This window comes from Camelus bactrianus, chromosome 13, assembly GCF_048773025.1.
Source record: "Camelus bactrianus isolate YW-2024 breed Bactrian camel chromosome 13, ASM4877302v1, whole genome shotgun sequence".
Classification (NCBI taxonomy): Eukaryota; Metazoa; Chordata; class Mammalia; order Artiodactyla; family Camelidae; genus Camelus; species Camelus bactrianus.
The window spans coordinates 62,519,246-62,536,692 of NC_133551.1; the positions used below are offsets into that span (position 1 = coordinate 62,519,246).

Genomic DNA, 17,447 nt, shown 5'->3' on the forward strand with positions numbered 1-17,447 from the left:
ACAAAATGGAGCTGAGAGCGTCGTGTCTTCCTTCTTCAACGTTCCAGACCCTTCTGTGCATAACATTGCACATAACGTAAGATATATATACATTATAATATGGAGTGTTAAGACTTTCTTCCCCCACATTTTGACCTCTCTTGAATCATTGTGTACAATGAACGGGGTGATAGTTTAACAGACGGTGGGTTGTGTAACCTCCAATTGCCAGCATCCAAGATTTGATGAAATGTGGTCCTAACTCCTATTGATGAAGCGCTCACAATGCGCCAGGCACAGCTAAGCCCTTTACATGCATCATCTTATTGAATCCATGCCCATTTTACGGAAGAGGAAACTGGCTGGAGGTGGGCCATGATGGAGGAGGAGGAGGATGTGGAGCTCACCTCTTCCCACACAAACTCATCAAAAATACGTCTATATGTGCAAAAATTTTCACAGAAACACAATTGGAAACAGGCTGAGGGAGCTGAAGTCACTTGCCTAGCCTCACAGTGTGTCTGTGACAGCTGAGATGCTGCTGCAGAACATTGTTCCTGACCACTGCTACCCTGCACAGCTCCCCTCCTTTTATGCCCCCAGTCATACGGTTTTAATCACTCTTTGATTGCCCCTCTGCTCCCACCCCCTCCCCTGCCATATACCATGAGCTCCACTGGAGCAGGGACTGACTTTTGTTCATCTCATTTAATCCTCCTCAAAACCCTATGAGGTGGGTGCCATTATTACCATTTTACCTCTAGAGCCGAGAGTTTAATAGAAGCATCTGACTTTTTTTTTAATGACTAGATAATATACAAAAAGAAGAACTGTGTTTTGATGTTGGCATGGGGTAATTCACTCTTTTATCTAGTTTCCAAATTTCCTGGTTGTAGAAAACATTAAAAATGTATTCTGCAATTTTAGTTCATGATATGCCCAATGGAAAAAAAGAGTATTAAACATTATATACATGGTTTGATCCTGATTGTAGCTACATAAGTATTTATACATATATGGCGGGGGGACCTGGTTTGTTCCATTAGAGGAGGGGAGCTCAGTGTGTGTTGGGTGGAGTTAGGTAGAGTACTTGACAGGAAGGTAGGTGTCTTTGGTTGTATCTGTATGATGCAATTGCCAATTTTTTTTCCAAATTCTCTAAAAGTGAGTGTGTATTTTCTTTTATAATTTGAAACCATTGTCTTAAACACATTTATGAGTCCAAAAAGGACTTGGACATTAGGAGACAAGAAAGGATATCCCAGGTAGAGAACAGCAAGAGAAAAGCACAGGAACGGAAGTGGGAAATCGCAGGGTACCAGCCCTGGGGGCTGTTCAGCACATCTTGGCTGGCTGGGTGGGTCCTGCTGGTCGGGGCGGGCTTCTCCCTCGGGGCAGGGCCCAAGACTCATCAGGCTTACCACGCTTCTCTACTCTTGTTGGCTATGTAAACCGAAACCTCCATGCTTAAAATGCTAGAAGGGTCCCTACCCAGTCATGTGCTAGGGAGGTTCTTGAAAGAACATGTGTGGGACTCTGGGGTTCACAAAGGCCATTCTTGCACATCCTTTCCTATTTAGGGCTTTTCCCTCCACATCTCCAGTTCACGGAAAGCTACTACCCCTGCTTCAGATGCACCTGGCTACTCTCTGTTCCCTTTCACTACAACAGAACTGAAGCTGGGTGCCTTCAACAGCCCCCATGCCCCCTCGCCAAGGTAGTGATGAGGCAGGAAGGCACCTGGGGAGCCGTGGCTTCACCTCGGGGCAGTCAGCTCCCCTCTTTAGACTTTACATGTCGACGACAAAGCCTAGGCTGGATGGGAGGTTTTCACATGGGTTTTGGTTGCGGATCCTTTTATCAAACAGGATCCAACAGGGAAGCCCAGAGCTTTAAAAAAAAAAAAGGCAGAACAAAGTCCTTGCGAAACATCCGTATCATCTCTCAGTCCCTCAACAAAGATACATACTCTAGTAGGTCCCGTCCTACAGAAAGTCTGAATCATAACTATTCCCACTTAGGGCTCTGCAGGGCAGTTTAAAAACTGGTGGACCAGATGGTCTATAAGGTAGTAGCTTTTCATTGTGTTGACTATCAATCACATAGAGTACATTTTACATTGCAGCCCAGTACACAAACACACATGCCCACACAAGCACACACACACACACTCACACACTTCATGAAATAATACTTAACCTACTCTATGCGATTTGCATGGAAATTTACTCATTCATTTTTTTCTCTTAATGCTGGTTGTGACCCATTCAATTTTATAATTCACTACTGAGTCTCAATCAGCAGTCTGCAAAACACTTCCTAAGGTAGTTTACAACTGCCCTGTCTAGTGAGAGGTACCCGTGGCCCACTCCTGAGAATCAGCACATCAGCTCCTCCTCCCGTGCTACACCTGAACTAAGAGGGCATGTTGGCAAAAACTCCTTATGATGTGAAAGCCAACCAACTTACTACACACTGACAGATGTGGAAGGTTTTTTGCAAAGAGCTTTGGAAAAAAACCTGTATTTCAGATCTTATCATCCTTTCCTTTGAAAACAGATTTGCATGGAAGACCAATTAGGAGTACAACAATAACTGAGTTCCTAAGAGCCAAAAGGCAATGTTTGAGCTAAAGTGGGCCTTTCAAATGAAAAATACCACAAATAAGCTTTCAAAAGGTAAGTCTTCAGAAGGGATATGAGCAGAGTTAGGTCCTCAAAATTAATATTAATGCCTTGCAATTTTCAGCTTCTCGACTTGGATTTTTCAGGGTGGTAAGCTGCATCCTTAATTCCAATGCTCTTCTAAGAACCACACATATTTGGCCATTGTTTCTACATTCATCATCTTATGTGATTGTTGTAATACCAGAGAGGTATATTGAGAAAAATAGGGTTATTTATCAGATGGTAGGAGGGACAATATTAACGAGACCTGCATCTACCTTAAGTAAGTCACACTCTCCCTGATACTCCTTACAAAATGGGAACAATTTTTTTTGGCCACAGTGCCCCAGCCCCAACCTCCACAATGGGTATCAAAGTTCTACAGAGCACTTTACAGCACATGAAAGGATGTTCAACATCATTAGCCATCAGGGAAATAAATATCAAACCACAATGAGATGTAAGTTCACACCCATTAGGATGGTTATTATCAAAATGACAGATGACAAGTACTGGCAAGGAGGTGGAGAAATTATAATCCTCCTATACTTCTAGTAAGAATGTTAAAATGGTATAGGTGCTTTGGAAAATAGTCCAGCAGTTTCTTAAAAAGTTGAGGTACTGTATGACCCAGCAATCCCACTCCTACGTACATATACCCAAAAGAATATATGTCCACACAAAAACTTCTATGCAAATGTTTATAGCAGCTTTATTCATAATAGCTGGAAAGTAAAAACAGCTCAAATGTCCAACTGATGAATGGATAAACAAAATGTGGTATATCGATATAAGGGAACACTACTAAGCGATTAAAAAAAAAGTACCATGGATTAACCTTAAACACATTACGTTAAATGACAGAAGCCAGACGCAAAAGGCCACGTATTATATGATTCCAATGAAACGTCCAGAATAGACAAATCTATAGAAATAAAGTAGCTGCCAGGAGCTGGGGCCGAGGGGACTGTCAGGAGACTGGGAAATGACTGAAGTTTTTTAGGGTGATGAAAAATGTTCTGGAATAGGTAGCGGTGATGTATATACCACTGAACTGCACACTTTAAAATGGTGAATTTTAAAAGATTAAAGAAAATAATTTTTAAAAAGGAAAGAAATAAAATGGTGAATTTTATTTTTTTTAAAAAAGGAAAAATTACATTGAATAGGGCTATGATCGATGAAGGTCTTACTGACATCCAAACGAACATTTGCCATGATTAGTAGAATGAATGCATACTACGTTAGCTAAGAAAGCAGAACTTCTCTTTGTACTATCATTGCTTTGTATGTATTAACACATTTAAATCTTCAAACACAACTCTGAGGTGGATTCTGCCACTTTTTAACTCAGAAGAGGAAATGGCAGCACTCAGAGGTCAAGTAACTTGATAAAGGTCGCACCCTAGAAAGTTCCAGTAGAAATCCTGGTCTACCAGACTCCATGTCTGTCCACTCCAAACTGTTGTCTGCATGTTTCTATCCCCAGTAGGCAAATACTAGAGGGCAGCAATCACCATGTCTTAATTTTCTCTACCTCAAGCTCTAGCAGTGCCGGTCAGTCAAGCTTATTTATTCATCTGTTCATCAAGCATTTCTGCTTCTACAATGTACCAGGCGCTGAGGACATAGTCATGAACAAGACCAAGTTCCTAGGGATCCAAAAAATACATCATTTCAGGTAGTAATAATTGCTATAGATGAAAGGGAGGAGAGGAAGTTAGGGAAGCCTGTCTGAAGAAAACCGAGTAACAGGCCAGACTGGGAGGCGGTGCCTTCTAGGATGAGGGAACAGTGGAAATCAAGACCCTGAGAGAGATCAACTTTGACTGGTTCAAGGAAGAGCAGGGAGGCAGGTGTGGTTTGAGCAGACTGAGGAGTGGAGACGAAGGTACAGATGCTAGTGGGTCTTGTAGGCCACAGGAAATGTGGGTTTTACCAAGGAAGGGCAGTCTGAGGGTTTTGAGCAGTACTATGATCTGACTCAGGCTGCCAGGAACAGAATGGCCTTGTGTGCATGAGTGTTAAGAGGGTGGACAATACTGCCACTGACAGTATCAACTCAATTTTGAGTAAATGAGGGACAGGTACTGAAATGAGACAGGGATAAGATCAAACGACATGTTCAGTTTGGTATGCCTTCTAGGCATCCAAATGAAGTTAACTAGGTAGCTGGATAGGAGTCAATGTCAGGAGAAAGGTTAGACTGCAAAGAACTTGACATTCAACAAAAAGATGATAGTCAAAGTTAAAGAACTAGGGATTAAATGTAGGGAAAGCCACCAAGGACAAAGACAAATTCCATCACTTCCCACTTGAAAGGATCCACCAGAGATAAAAGAAACAGCAAGTGAAGTAGGAGGAACTAGTGTTGCACCTAGAAGGGAAATCAGTGTTGCCTCCCTGAACCTAAGAGAACGAAGTGTTTTAACAAAGGAGTGACCGATTGAGTCAAATCCTGCCAAGAGGGCTAGTAAAGGATAGAGAACTGATTATTCATTTTTGGTGAAGTGTAGGGTACTGCTACCCTTGACAAGCAGTTCAGTCAAGTGGAGGAATGAAAGCATACTGAATAAACAGTACGTGAACAATGGATTGAATGAATGAATGCATAAATGGCTAGACAGACAGAAGTACCCCCGTGAGATTCATTGGTCTGTTCGCACTGGAAAGCTTAAGTCAGCAGCAACCATCTTCCGCCTAAGTTTTCCTGAAATTGAGATATGTAGGCATTGTCTTTCTCTTTTTGCTTCAACTACCAGAAATTATAATCAAATTAGCTGCTCATGTGTCAACCTGCTAAGTAAGCTTAGATTCACTTGTCAAAAATTCCTTTCCTTCTTTTATTCGAATGCTGTTTTACGATACAATGTTATCAGTTCCCAAGATTCCTCAAATTATATTTTCCTGCTAAATCTTAAATACAACAAAGGCCTGTGGAGAGCCAAACATCACTCACACACACACACCCGATCAAGGGAGGATGCTCTAGTCATTCGTAGCCTAACATCACTCACACACACACACACACACACACACCCACACCCACTCATGATCAAGGGAGGATGCTCTAGTCATTTCATAGCCTTCATTCACTTTCTGGAATGTGCCAGGCTCCTTCTGCCTAGGGGTATACACAGATACTGTTTGCTCTGCCTGAAACTCAACTCTTCCCCTGTGCCTGGCTGACTTGTCCTGTCCATTATATAGTTCCAATCTCACTTCACTTTCCCTTCATAGCACTTATCACATTATTAACATAAAGATGGCAAGACAATCTCATCACCTTGTATTTCCCTTGCCCAACCCTCATGCTGCCAAAGGTGCCAAGGGGTTAAACATATAGGCACTGTAAGATTTCTAAGGTAAGTTTCCTGCATTATTGAGATGGGTAAGTAAAAGTGAGTGGCCAATATTTTTAAATTTAGAAATTTATTCTGTTTAATCCACAAGCTTTATATAGCTTTAGTTTAAAAAAAAAAAAAACAAAAAACAAAAACAAAACAGTGAAAACAAGACACTATTTCAAAGTCTGGGCCCTTCCAGCCTTCCAAATACAAGAGCTCTGAAAGCTGTATATACCAATTGGAAGAACAAGACAAAATTATGAATGGAGCCATGACATTTCATTAAACAAAATTTTATATAACTGAAGGATCCTTCCTGGGACTAGTTAATTGCCTTAAACAAAAAAAACACAACAGAATAGAATGAAATTCCAGTGTTCCAAATCAACTTGTTACACATCAATATAAACCCACAGTGTCCTGGCAAACAACATGCTTTCATTTTCTGTCTCATCCTAGAGCTCGAATCCTGATTCATTTCAGCAGAGACTCCACAGGCAACAGGAAAGATTGTGGCATTAAAATATTCATTTATACTTTTGTGGTAGTTCAACAGTGGTCTTATTTCTGGGCAAGCTTGCAAACCATACAAGGATGGAAGCATCATAAGTTAAACGGGTGCTAAGACTCAAATGAGGAAAAAAAAAAACAAAAGACAGAAATAAAGAAAAGGTAAAAAGAAGAAAGAAAAACCTCTGGGAATAGCCAGGGGCATTTAAAGGAACCATATGAATGCCAACAGTATTTAAACCCCCTTTTTTAAAAAGGAGATTTTTTTTTTTGGCTTAAAATAGTTCACGCTAAATGAATTTATGTCAGCTGTCAATGAAAGAATGTCACTAATACACTGTGGACACCTTTTGCAATGTAAATCCATGCCCTTTTTTTACATGGTGAACTTCAACCTAGCAATTATTACAACAAATGTTATAGTCTAAAGCTCAAACACATTTTAGCAATTTTGAAATTGAATTGCGTACAAACCAAATAAAATTTACATCATAACAAACATTTCCACCTAGGACTGTGGGGACACTTGAGCCTTCCGCATTGATCTCAGGGCCTTCTCACGCAGATGCTTTTCTAAGTCATCAAGGTTATCTTCAGCCTCACTTTCAGTCTCCTGAAAAAACCAGAAAGGTCATGTCATTAAGTCTTAAAAGACACTGGTGGAAGATGCCGAGCACACAGGAGAATCAAACTGTCATGATGGCCGCATAATTCTAATGAATACACTAAAACCATAAAATCATATACTTCAAATGTGTGAATTATATGGTATGTTGAATTACATCTCAAAGTTCTCTTAAAAAAAAATACATTAAGCTTTTTAAATGACGTTCATATTCTTATCTTTAGCCTTAGCAAACCCCTGCTCTTGGTAGGTGGTCATGGAGAAGCAGATCAGAAGGGAGTTATCAGCTGAGAATCCAATTATTAAAAGAAAAAACTATTTAGCTACTTCTCAAAAGCAAACAGCTTAGCTATCTGCACATGCTGTAAGCCAGCGTCCATAAATACCTTCTTGGGCTCTGGCTCTGCCTCCGGCTCCTCCTGTGCCGACACAGTGGTGGGAGCAGTGGCGGCCGCGGGCGCCATGGCGGCTGCAGCCACCGCAGCCACAGCTTTCTCCTTCTTGTGTTTTTTGTGCTTCTTGTGCTTCTTATCCTTTTTGTGTTTCTTGTCCTTCTTTTTCTTCTTTTTCTTTCCACCTCCTTCTGGGTCTGAATTCTAGAAATTCAGGAAAACAAAAGCAATAAAATCAACCTGACTAAAATCCTATCCAGCTAAACATTTTATTTCCTCAAGGGAATAACCAAATGGACCAATCTTAGGATTTCCCACAGATTTGGGGAGGAAAAGAGCCCAATCACCACCAAGACAACTATTCCTAAACACAGGAACCATCACTGATAGCAAAGATTTCAAGAGCTAAATGGACTTTGAAGGTCAATGATTATTTGGAATTTCCTCAACTGGGGAGAAGGTATAGCTCAGTGGTAGAGTGCATGCCTAGCATGCATGAGGCCCTGGGTTCAATCCTCAGTACCTCCATTAAAAAAATAAATAAATCTAATTACCTCCCCTCCCCCCACCAAAATAAATTAAAACAAAACAAGAAAAAAAAAACTAACTTCACATTAAACCAAGGTTTCTCAACCAGAAGTCAGGTATCCAAGACTGGCGTGAGTCAGGGTCTACCTCCAGACACAAGCACAAGCAGCATGCACAGCAGAAAGAAAAGTCTCTGAGCTCACCTATGCCTGAGCTGAATTCTAGTCTCCAAACCTATTCAACTATCTGACCTCAGACAAATTGCTTGACTTGCTCTGAGGCCTTTTAATCAACCCAAAATGGGTATAATAATCCCCAAAGCTGTTATGAAAATTAAATGGGAATATCTGTAAATCACCCACAATACCAGCCTAACATGCAGGCTTTTTAATAGTCAATATTCTAAATACAAGCTTGTGTGAATGTCGTGTCTGTAGAATGCAGGTGGTTTGTTCTTCACTGTATAAATTCAATTCATGGAAAGTGTAGGCATCACTATAACCCAATCTTGTCTTTGATTTTTAAATTTCACATTTCTAAGCAATTGGTTAAAACTTCTCAATCCATAGTTAGTCTGCACAATTCAATCCTATTAAGATGGATATCTAATCACTAATTTCAAACATTATAGGAACCTACCATGATTAATGTCTCACAGAAGGGGGGAAAACAGTTTAAACTTGACAATGTAAAAACAAGAGTTTTATTCTTATTTATGTAGCTAGCCAAAGACAGGACTATATGGGCCAATAAAGCACTTTCCATTCCATCTAATATTTCACAAGTTGCAAGGTTCACTTTTTATTTTAGAAATTATGTATATCCACTATAGGAAAAAGAGCATTAAAATGTAAAGAAGAAAAATTAAGATCACTCATCATTCTCCTTCTGACATATAACCACTGTCAACATTTTGATCTCTTCCTTGTGATGTATCCTTTATAAAAATGGAATCATATTAATAGACATGATCTAAGATTGAAACTTTAATTGATTGTGCGATCACAACTATCCCAAAACCTGTCAAACACTAGAGAAAACAGGAAAAATGCTTTAAGCTATTTTTCCCCTTAGGTAATAGGATCAAGGGTAATTTTTAATTTTTGTAGATTTTCTATACAGTCCAATCTTCACTACCAAGATGATAGAATTTAATAGTGTTAGACATATCACAAATTAGTAGATATCTAGAATATTAAACACAGACTATGATGAAACCACCATCACTTAACTTGTACCTCCTTTTGAAGTCCATCTGAACCACAGAAAATAATGCTCCACTTCCAAGTGACCCACACCCAATTATAAAGGATGTCCAAACCAGGGCAGACGTACCCTTGCCGGCGATGGGCTTGGTGTTGGGCTTTTAGCCTTTTTGACCGGTACCGCTGGTGACCAGTTGGTAGAGGGTGACTGAGACTGGACAGGGGATGGAGGTGCTGGGGCTTTTTTAGCTGCTGGCTCAGGAGATCCTGAGACAGATCGGGAAGATGAGACCCTCCTTACTGATTGAGGGCTTGGTGAGGCAGCTCTAGAAACAGAAGAAAAAAATAAAACATTTAATATCCGAAAATCTCATATTTCTTATGAGAAAACAACCAAATACCACTATACAACCAGATCACACACTTTAAACAGTCTCCTGGAGAGTAGTTCAAGCCCCAGAATCCTCTATCCGTTCTGCTAATGATTCTTCTTGTATGAAATTAATAATGCTTGCTCCTTATATTTAAGACTGCCTTTATCAGTCTTACATAGACATGCAAGAAATAGTCTATGTATATATACTTCAGAACTAGGTTTGGGAGCACATCCCTTGGTTCTTACAGGTATTAATAAACCTGATACTCATAAGAGCCAAGTAAACTTCTATGATACTTAGCTTATGCTATGAACTACCCTGGAAACAGAAAAATATCTATGACTAGTAACTAGAATTGCCTTAAAAATTTGTATTTTACAGCTATTTTCTGTGATTTTGGCGGCGGAGGAGGGGGAAGCTTCCAAACATAAAGAGCTATGCGAGTTAGTGTTCCTAACCGAAAAGCATAAAGTATTTTTACTTTTTTGTCTTTTTGGGTTCCGGAGTCCTGGAGACTCTCCTAATGGGCCTAGAACTTGGAGATGGGGACTGCCTTCTTTGGGGTGATGACGATGCTCCTCTTCGGACAGGTGGAGGACTTGAGGAGGTCTGAGGCGCTCGAGGCCGTGGTGAGGGCGAATGGCGTTTGTTTGGTTGTGGCGACCGGGCCTCCCGGGTAGACCGGCTCGGGGAAGACCCCTTCCTATGCTTTGAAGACAATGAAGGTGAACGTCTCTTGGTGACTGGGGAGCTCCTTTGTTTGGGAGGTGGTGAGTGGGAGACCCGACGCTTTGGTGGTGGAGATGGTGATGCCCTTCGTTTAGGAGGAGGAGGAGGGGGTGAAGCCGTTCTTCTCTTTGGAGGCGGAGAAGGAGAGTATCTCCTCTGTATTGGAGGAGAGTATCTTCTTGGGGAAGGTGAGCGCCGACGAGGGGGAGGTGAAGGAGTCCTAGGAAAAATACATCAGTAAGCTGAAAAGTCTAAGAGACTAAAAACAATAGAATGCAAAGAAACCTACACACTTATGGCACCAGACAAAGAGAATATCTCTAAATGGAAATGCTATGCCTTTATCCTCATTGAAAGTAAAAAATCACTTAGTAAATTCCTGTTTCTCCTAGAATGAATACAAATAGAACATTCTGGTTAATGGAGAAACTTACACTTTCCAGACTAAATTCAAGTCTGCCAAGACACTTAGTACATACAATCCACAAAGAGTCAATTTAATGCTTTTTGAGAAGAGAATCTTGCACTGCTCTAAAGAAACTATGACTCTCCATTACCACCATGTAGTAACTAGATAACTGCATTAGCAAGACTCTACTGACCGTATTCAAACTTGAACTCAGGAAGTCTGTGCTTTAAAGAGCTCTATGTGGTACCCTCTCTAAACTGCTGTTTGGACTCACAGGTACTAGCTTTAAAAGGTATCTCTAACCTTCTGCCACCAAGAGACTTGCATTTTGTCAAAAGACGTTTTCAGTGGAAGTCTACTGGCAGGCATAATGCACCCCTGTGAAAGTCCAACCTGGCCTTCCTCTTAATGCTTAATTCCTATGTAACTTGCCTCTCAGGAATTAAACCTGAGTATCACATTCAGTTCCAAATGCTTAAATTTTCTCCTGAAATATTCAGACTTTGAGTTCAAAATATTTTCATGCCTAAAATTAGCTTTGCAATAGGCCATACACTCGGCAACACTGTAGAGTGCAGTTCCATTTTGCTCTTGGGCAATTATTTAATAACTCTGAACAGCCATTTCCTCCCCTGAAAAATGTGAATACCATCTACCAAGCAAGATCATCCTGAGGATGAGATGAAGCATATAAAGCTCTTAACCCTTTACCTGGCAGATAAGAGGCATTCAGCAGCGCTAATAGCCACTTGGTAATGTGTTTGAGCAATGCTCTTCAAAATTTTTTCCCCTTTCATTTTGAAATCATTGAGATTTACAGAAGAGCTATAAAAATAGTGGAGACTTGCCACTTAGTATCTCATTAACAGAAAATTCATTAAAACTATCAAATTAACCTTAGTGCTACCTTGGTGTTAACTATAATACTAATAACCACCCCGGTTTTCCACTAATGTCCTTTTTCTGTTTCAGGTTCCAAAACCCAGCATCCTGTGTTGCATTTAGTTGTGCATCCTTAGTTTCTGCCAGTGTATAACTGTTCCTCAGTCTCTCTCATGATTAACATTTTACGAAGAGTACTGGCAAGTTACTTTGTAGAATGACTTAATTATCCACAGGTTACCAACTGTGGATCAAAAATATCTGAAGAGGAAAAAAATTCAGAAAGTTCCAAAAAGTAAAACTTGAATTTGCCACACACTAATAACTATAAAGCATATACACTGTATTTAAACCTATTTTACAAAGTATTCACATTGTATGAGGTATCATATAAAGAACCTAGAAACTGGGGAGAGGGGGGGTCTGTAACCAAAATCCCTTGGATAGAAGGGTGACTGTATTTCCTAATAATTAGACTGAGGTTCTATATAACTGGGGAGGATACTATAGAGATATCCAGGAATTACATGATGCCAATATGTATTACTGGGAATGTTGACTTTGATTCCTTGTTAAGAATACCCCATTGTAAAGTTAGTAATTTCCCCTCTGTAATCACTCATGATTTTGCCTTTTAACTTATTTAACATTTTTTTGATATGTGGTTCACATACCATAAAATTCATCCATTTGCAGTGTACATTTCAAACATTTTAGTTTACAGTTGACCTTTGAACACAGGTTTGAACTGCGTGGGTCCACTTCTACGTGGATTTTTTTTTATACATAGTGTAATAGTACACAATCCACTGTTGGTTGAATCCACAGATATGGAGGGTCAACTGTAAAGTTATACTTGGGTTTACACTGCTCAGAGGGTCCATACCCCTACCCGCCCCTACATTGTTCAAGGGTCAACTGTATTCACAACTGCGCAACCATCATCATTCCCCATTCCCATTCCACCCTGGCACATCTAATCTAACTTTCTACCTCTATAGATGTGGGTGCTCTGGACTCTTCGTATAAGTGGAATTGTACAGTATGTGGATGGCATTTTGTGAACAGTGGAGCAATGTCACTGGAATAAGATATTTCAATCACAAAGACTCAAAGCTGCTCTCACCAGCTCCCAATAATTAGCACACATGAGAAGGTACCTTCGTCGCGGTGGTGGTGTGGGCGACCTGCGGCGTCGAGGAGGAGGAGCAGGAGAAGGAGAACGCCGCCTTCTGGCGGGTGGCGGGGAGGGGCTTCTCCTCCGTCTACCACTAAACCAAAGAAGAATTACAGTTGATTCCAATTCAGCAGCGTTTATAATTAAGTGGCTGAAATGATTTAGTTTCAATCATTGTTAACTCAAAGCGCAGCAACTGTTACCCTATATCTCAATGCAACGTTTTTCAAACTACAGTGTATTTAAGACCCTGATGAGGACCAAGATTTGGGGGGGGGGGAGAAGAGAAAAAGAAAAGAAAAAGAATGTTTCCTTGTGGTGGTAAGGGTAAATTTTGTGATATTTTTGTTTCTAAATATGCTGTCTAGGTCATGACATAAAACATTCTTAACATGATGCAGGGTGAAAAAAAGTTTGAAAACACTGCCTTAGAGTGTTGCTTAACTGGAATGCACATCAGACACAGCTGGGGAGCTCATGTGACCTTTGTTTACCAGGTCTGGGCTACAGTTTAGCCAGTATATATTAAAAAGGTTCTCCAGGTAATTTTGATTGCTTGTTAGGAACAACTGCTTTAAAGCCAGAAAAATTCAAAGTTCTAATGTAGAAATTTAAAATTTTAATAGTCACCAGTGATTTAAGACCCCAAATCTGGGTGTCACTGCTCAAAGTTCTTGACTTTTTTGGGGGGGGGGAGGAGGGGAATATATCCTTATAGTTTAAGAGTTGCATAGTACTAACTAAAAACACTATCCAAGGACAAAGGACCAAACCTGTGTGAGCACTAAAGCCATCACTGGGAGCAATGTGGTTAAAATATAGATAAGAATCACAGAACTTAATTCTGAGCTCTGTTACACACTTAACCAACATGAAAAGCACACCTGGAAAAATACAATTCTATCAACTGGACTAACATAGTAGTCTCCTAGTGGATAAAGTAAATTCAAGCCAGTTTGCCACCTACTGGCTAAGTCTGTGTATACAAGTAGTCAAATAATGTACAACTGACTCTTAAAACAATGTGGGGGCTTAGGGGCATTGAACTTGTGCAGCTGAAAATCTGTATATAACTTTACATTTGACCCTCTGTATCTGGACTCCACATTTCCAGATTCAACTAAACAAGGATCGTGTAGTATGTATTTAATGAAAGAAAAATAAGAAATCTGTGTGTAAGTGGACATGCACAGTTCAAATACATATTGTTCAAGGGTCAACTGTAATTAGTTCTGAATTTCTTGCCCAGTACAGGATTGATGCTTCCTGTGAATCTGGAAATATATTCTAAAGTTTACTAGTCTTGGTTCCTCATTAAAATCAAGGAGAATTTTATTAACAGAACAATGAAAATTGTGAAACTCAGTATGAAATTTAATTTTCAATTTAAATATGCTTATTATGCCTTGTGGGGACCAGGACTTCACTTTGAACAGATTTAAAATATAAACCACAAGAGGCAATATATCAAGACAGATAATTTGACACACATTGTAAAATGACTATAACTCAATAAAAAAAAGTTAAAAAAAAAAAGACAGATAAGCTTCAGACAAAATGTAGACATCAAGCTATTAATTAAAAAAAATAAAAGGAAAGGCCACCTTACTAGCAGGGTTAATCTGACAATTATGGGACCTAGAGAAACAGTATGGACTACAGCATTGTTTCAACAGGCAATGAAGATTTCAAATGAGTAAAGACATTTGGGTTTTGACTCAAAAAGAAGAAAAACAAAGGTTTACACTTACAAACTTTGAGGATGTGATACAAAGAACACCCAATGTATTTTCAGTAAGTATAACAGCATAAGAGGCTATTATTATTATGTGGCTTCTCTAAAAATACTCTCATTAAAAAAATGGACTCAAATCTATTATGATATACACTAATGACATTTATTCTGTGTCTCAGTTTCATTTGTAAATGACTTATCATAAGTAACTAAAAGGCCCCTTTCAGTGATGACCTTCAATGTCCTGTGCTTCCATATGAGAAAATAACCAAACAGAATAAATAAAACCATAACCTGACTAGCATAACTTACAGAACTACAAGAAAATTTTGATAATCACTTAAAACTGGAATCTCTATTATCTGAAGGCTACAGTTTCTTGAGCTGATAAGGCACACATTTCAGAGGTTAAAAAAAAAAAAAGGAAAAGAGAGAAAACAGAAAGGAAAAGAAAAGAAAAAAAAAAAGAAGCAAGCTAGACATTTTATAGTTACTCTGAATACAAATGCCAACCCAAGCCTTTAACTGTGTGTAGAAACTGCTGAGTAGAGAAGTCTCCCCCACCCAAGTTGTGAGAACCAGTTTCAGTAAGCCTCAGAAAATGAAGGAGCCCTCAGTCCTCAAGTATGTAGGAACAGACAAGTCTTAGCAGAATGAGAAGCTTGCTATCTCTGCAGTGACCTCTTCAGAGCAACCTCACTTCATTAGCCATGCTGGTAACAAAGACAAGAAGTTACAGATACAACTACCTTTTTATACTAAGTATGACAAACAACCTTTTATCTATTAAGGAAGAAGTGTTCCATACCCAAAGACAAGTATTTAGAAGCACAGTAGATGTTGTGTTTTTCAATCTTTAAACATTATATATGAAATATTCAAAGCCAGGCTGTATTGCTTCTTAAAAATACAGTAAATAATGAAATGTGATTCCAAGCAATTCTTTCTCCAACTCTTAATTCCTAGATACCTGATGGCAACCTCTAAAGTCACTAACCACAATGGGGGGGAGCTTTATCACTAAGATTTTGTAAAGCGATTTTTTAGTTGCTGTACTAATAGTTTTACAGAAGCCAGGGATAATTATAGTCGGGAACAGAATACCTTTGCATTTAAATTTTTAAAAGGTTTTTTATTTCTTTTTGTCAAGTTAGTTACTTCCACAGCACAAACACACTGTTTTTCTCCATCACATAAAGGTCGCTGACCGGTTCCAAAGAACCTTTCCAAGAAAACACTCTCATTAGTGAGACTACCTAAAACAACACAGATTTAAAAACTGAGCTATAAGGAGGACAATGTGAAAGTTTCAGGAAGGATAAATGCTTAGAAACTTGGTGGCAGCTAAGACCCCAAAAAGCAGAGGACTAGCAAAAAACAGTATAATGTTATGGTGAAATGGTTGGTATAATGTCAATGGCACAGATCTAAGATCTGGCTTTGTCACTTTGTAACCCTAAGAAACTCACTTCACTACCTCTGGGCCTTCTCCTCATTTATGATATGCCTGAAATTAGAGATTTCTATGTACCATCTCACTCTAAAATGTTATGGCTTTATGGTTACAAGGATACTGCTGATCAAAAAGGATTCATAAGATATGCAAAATACCTTTCTACTATAGGAAACACTGAACAGAGTCAAAGCCCTAGAGTCATTTGAAATCTTTAAAAAGTCTCTCCCAAGTTCTTCTTGCTTTCCCTAAAGCCACCACAAAGTCCCTCCCCACTAAATCTAAGGAACCATTATTAAACTATCTCTTGGAAAATATCCAGATACCATAACTACACAAAATCTAAATTCAAAGGATGCTCTAAAATGAACACTGTGTACACTTTCATCATTAATTCAATGTGTAAAGAAATACAATCAAACCAAAACAACTGAGGAACTTCACAGCCATACCCACTGTATACCCAGAAATGGGATAAGGTTACCTAGACAGTAAATTAAGTCACTAAAACTTTTGACATGTAACCCTAATTTAAAAATAGTGGCTAACCAACCTTTTATTCATTGGCGATTGCCATCGCTTTCCCATCTGCATCCTGAGAGCAGTGGAGAAAAACAAATGTCAAGAATTCCATTCATCAAATTAATTACTTTAATGGAGTTAAGTATCACTAATGGAGATTTTTTTTTTTAGATGTTCAAAGATGGTCAGGAGTGAATGCTATGATTTAACTGGTCTATTCTAGTCATGCACCCATATGACAAGCTGGTACAAAAAAAAGTTCACATTAAATAGTGAAGAAAGAAAACCAAATACCCCAAAATCTGACCATCTCCTACAGTGAGTCCCTGAAATGAAGGAGTTAACCAAATTCTAAAGTAAGCTCACAGCCCATTCCTTACGTTATGAAGTTCTATCACAACCACAGAACACCAATAAAGACATTACCGAGGGGAAGTCTCTTTCTGGCGTTTTCGAGGTGATGGAGAGGCACTCCGGGAAGGGGAATGTCTCCGCCGCCTGCCTACCTCACCATTCTTCACATGGGACCTTTTGGGTCGCTCATCTTCTGAGGAAGAGGAGGAGCCAGAATCTATAATTACACAGTAAACAAAAACTTACATTAGGTCTGTGCTTAAAAGAGTCTGTGCTCTGAATCTTGGAAGATGGAGTGTCCATATTAGCAAATCAAGTCCACTAATGTAAGCAAGCACATATACAAGTCATCAGCTCTGAACAAAGGCAATATCAATATATGTCCAATGACTTGAAAGCCAAGTATACATAAATATACATTATATAATTAAGCTATACAAATCATCTGCACTGCACAATCCATCAAGTCATAAGTGTCCCTTAAGAATCTAGTGACTTTCAAAACAAAGAAAAATAATCTTGTGACTTTCCAAATAACTAGGTAAAGCTTAAAAAGC

The 17,447-nt window shown here is 39.2% G+C and overlaps 1 protein-coding gene across 8 annotated transcripts in view; it reads right to left on the minus strand.

The window, feature by feature from the left end:
* Nucleotides 1–3,332: 3,332 nt before the first annotated feature.
* SRRM1 (serine and arginine repetitive matrix 1) overlaps nt 3,333–17,447 on the minus strand; it is a 31,981-nt gene continuing 17,866 nt past the window's right edge. For 7 of the 8 annotated variants that reach the window (XM_010948066.3, XM_045511462.2, XM_045511461.2 and 4 more), the window contains 7 exons: nt 16,963–17,107; nt 16,568–16,609; nt 12,810–12,920; nt 10,111–10,578; nt 9,383–9,578; nt 7,514–7,723; nt 3,333–7,115 (listed from right to left, as the gene is read on the minus strand). In XM_010948066.3, coding sequence (XP_010946368.2) covers nt 7,011–7,115; nt 7,514–7,723; nt 9,383–9,578; nt 10,111–10,578; nt 12,810–12,920; nt 16,568–16,609; nt 16,963–17,107 — 1,277 coding nt within the window. In that variant the 3' untranslated portion in view covers nt 3,333–7,010. The remainder of the gene's footprint in view (nt 7,116–7,513; nt 7,724–9,382; nt 9,579–10,110; nt 10,579–12,809; nt 12,921–16,567; nt 16,610–16,962; nt 17,108–17,447) is intronic. The other variant, XM_045511463.2, reaches the window with a different exon arrangement.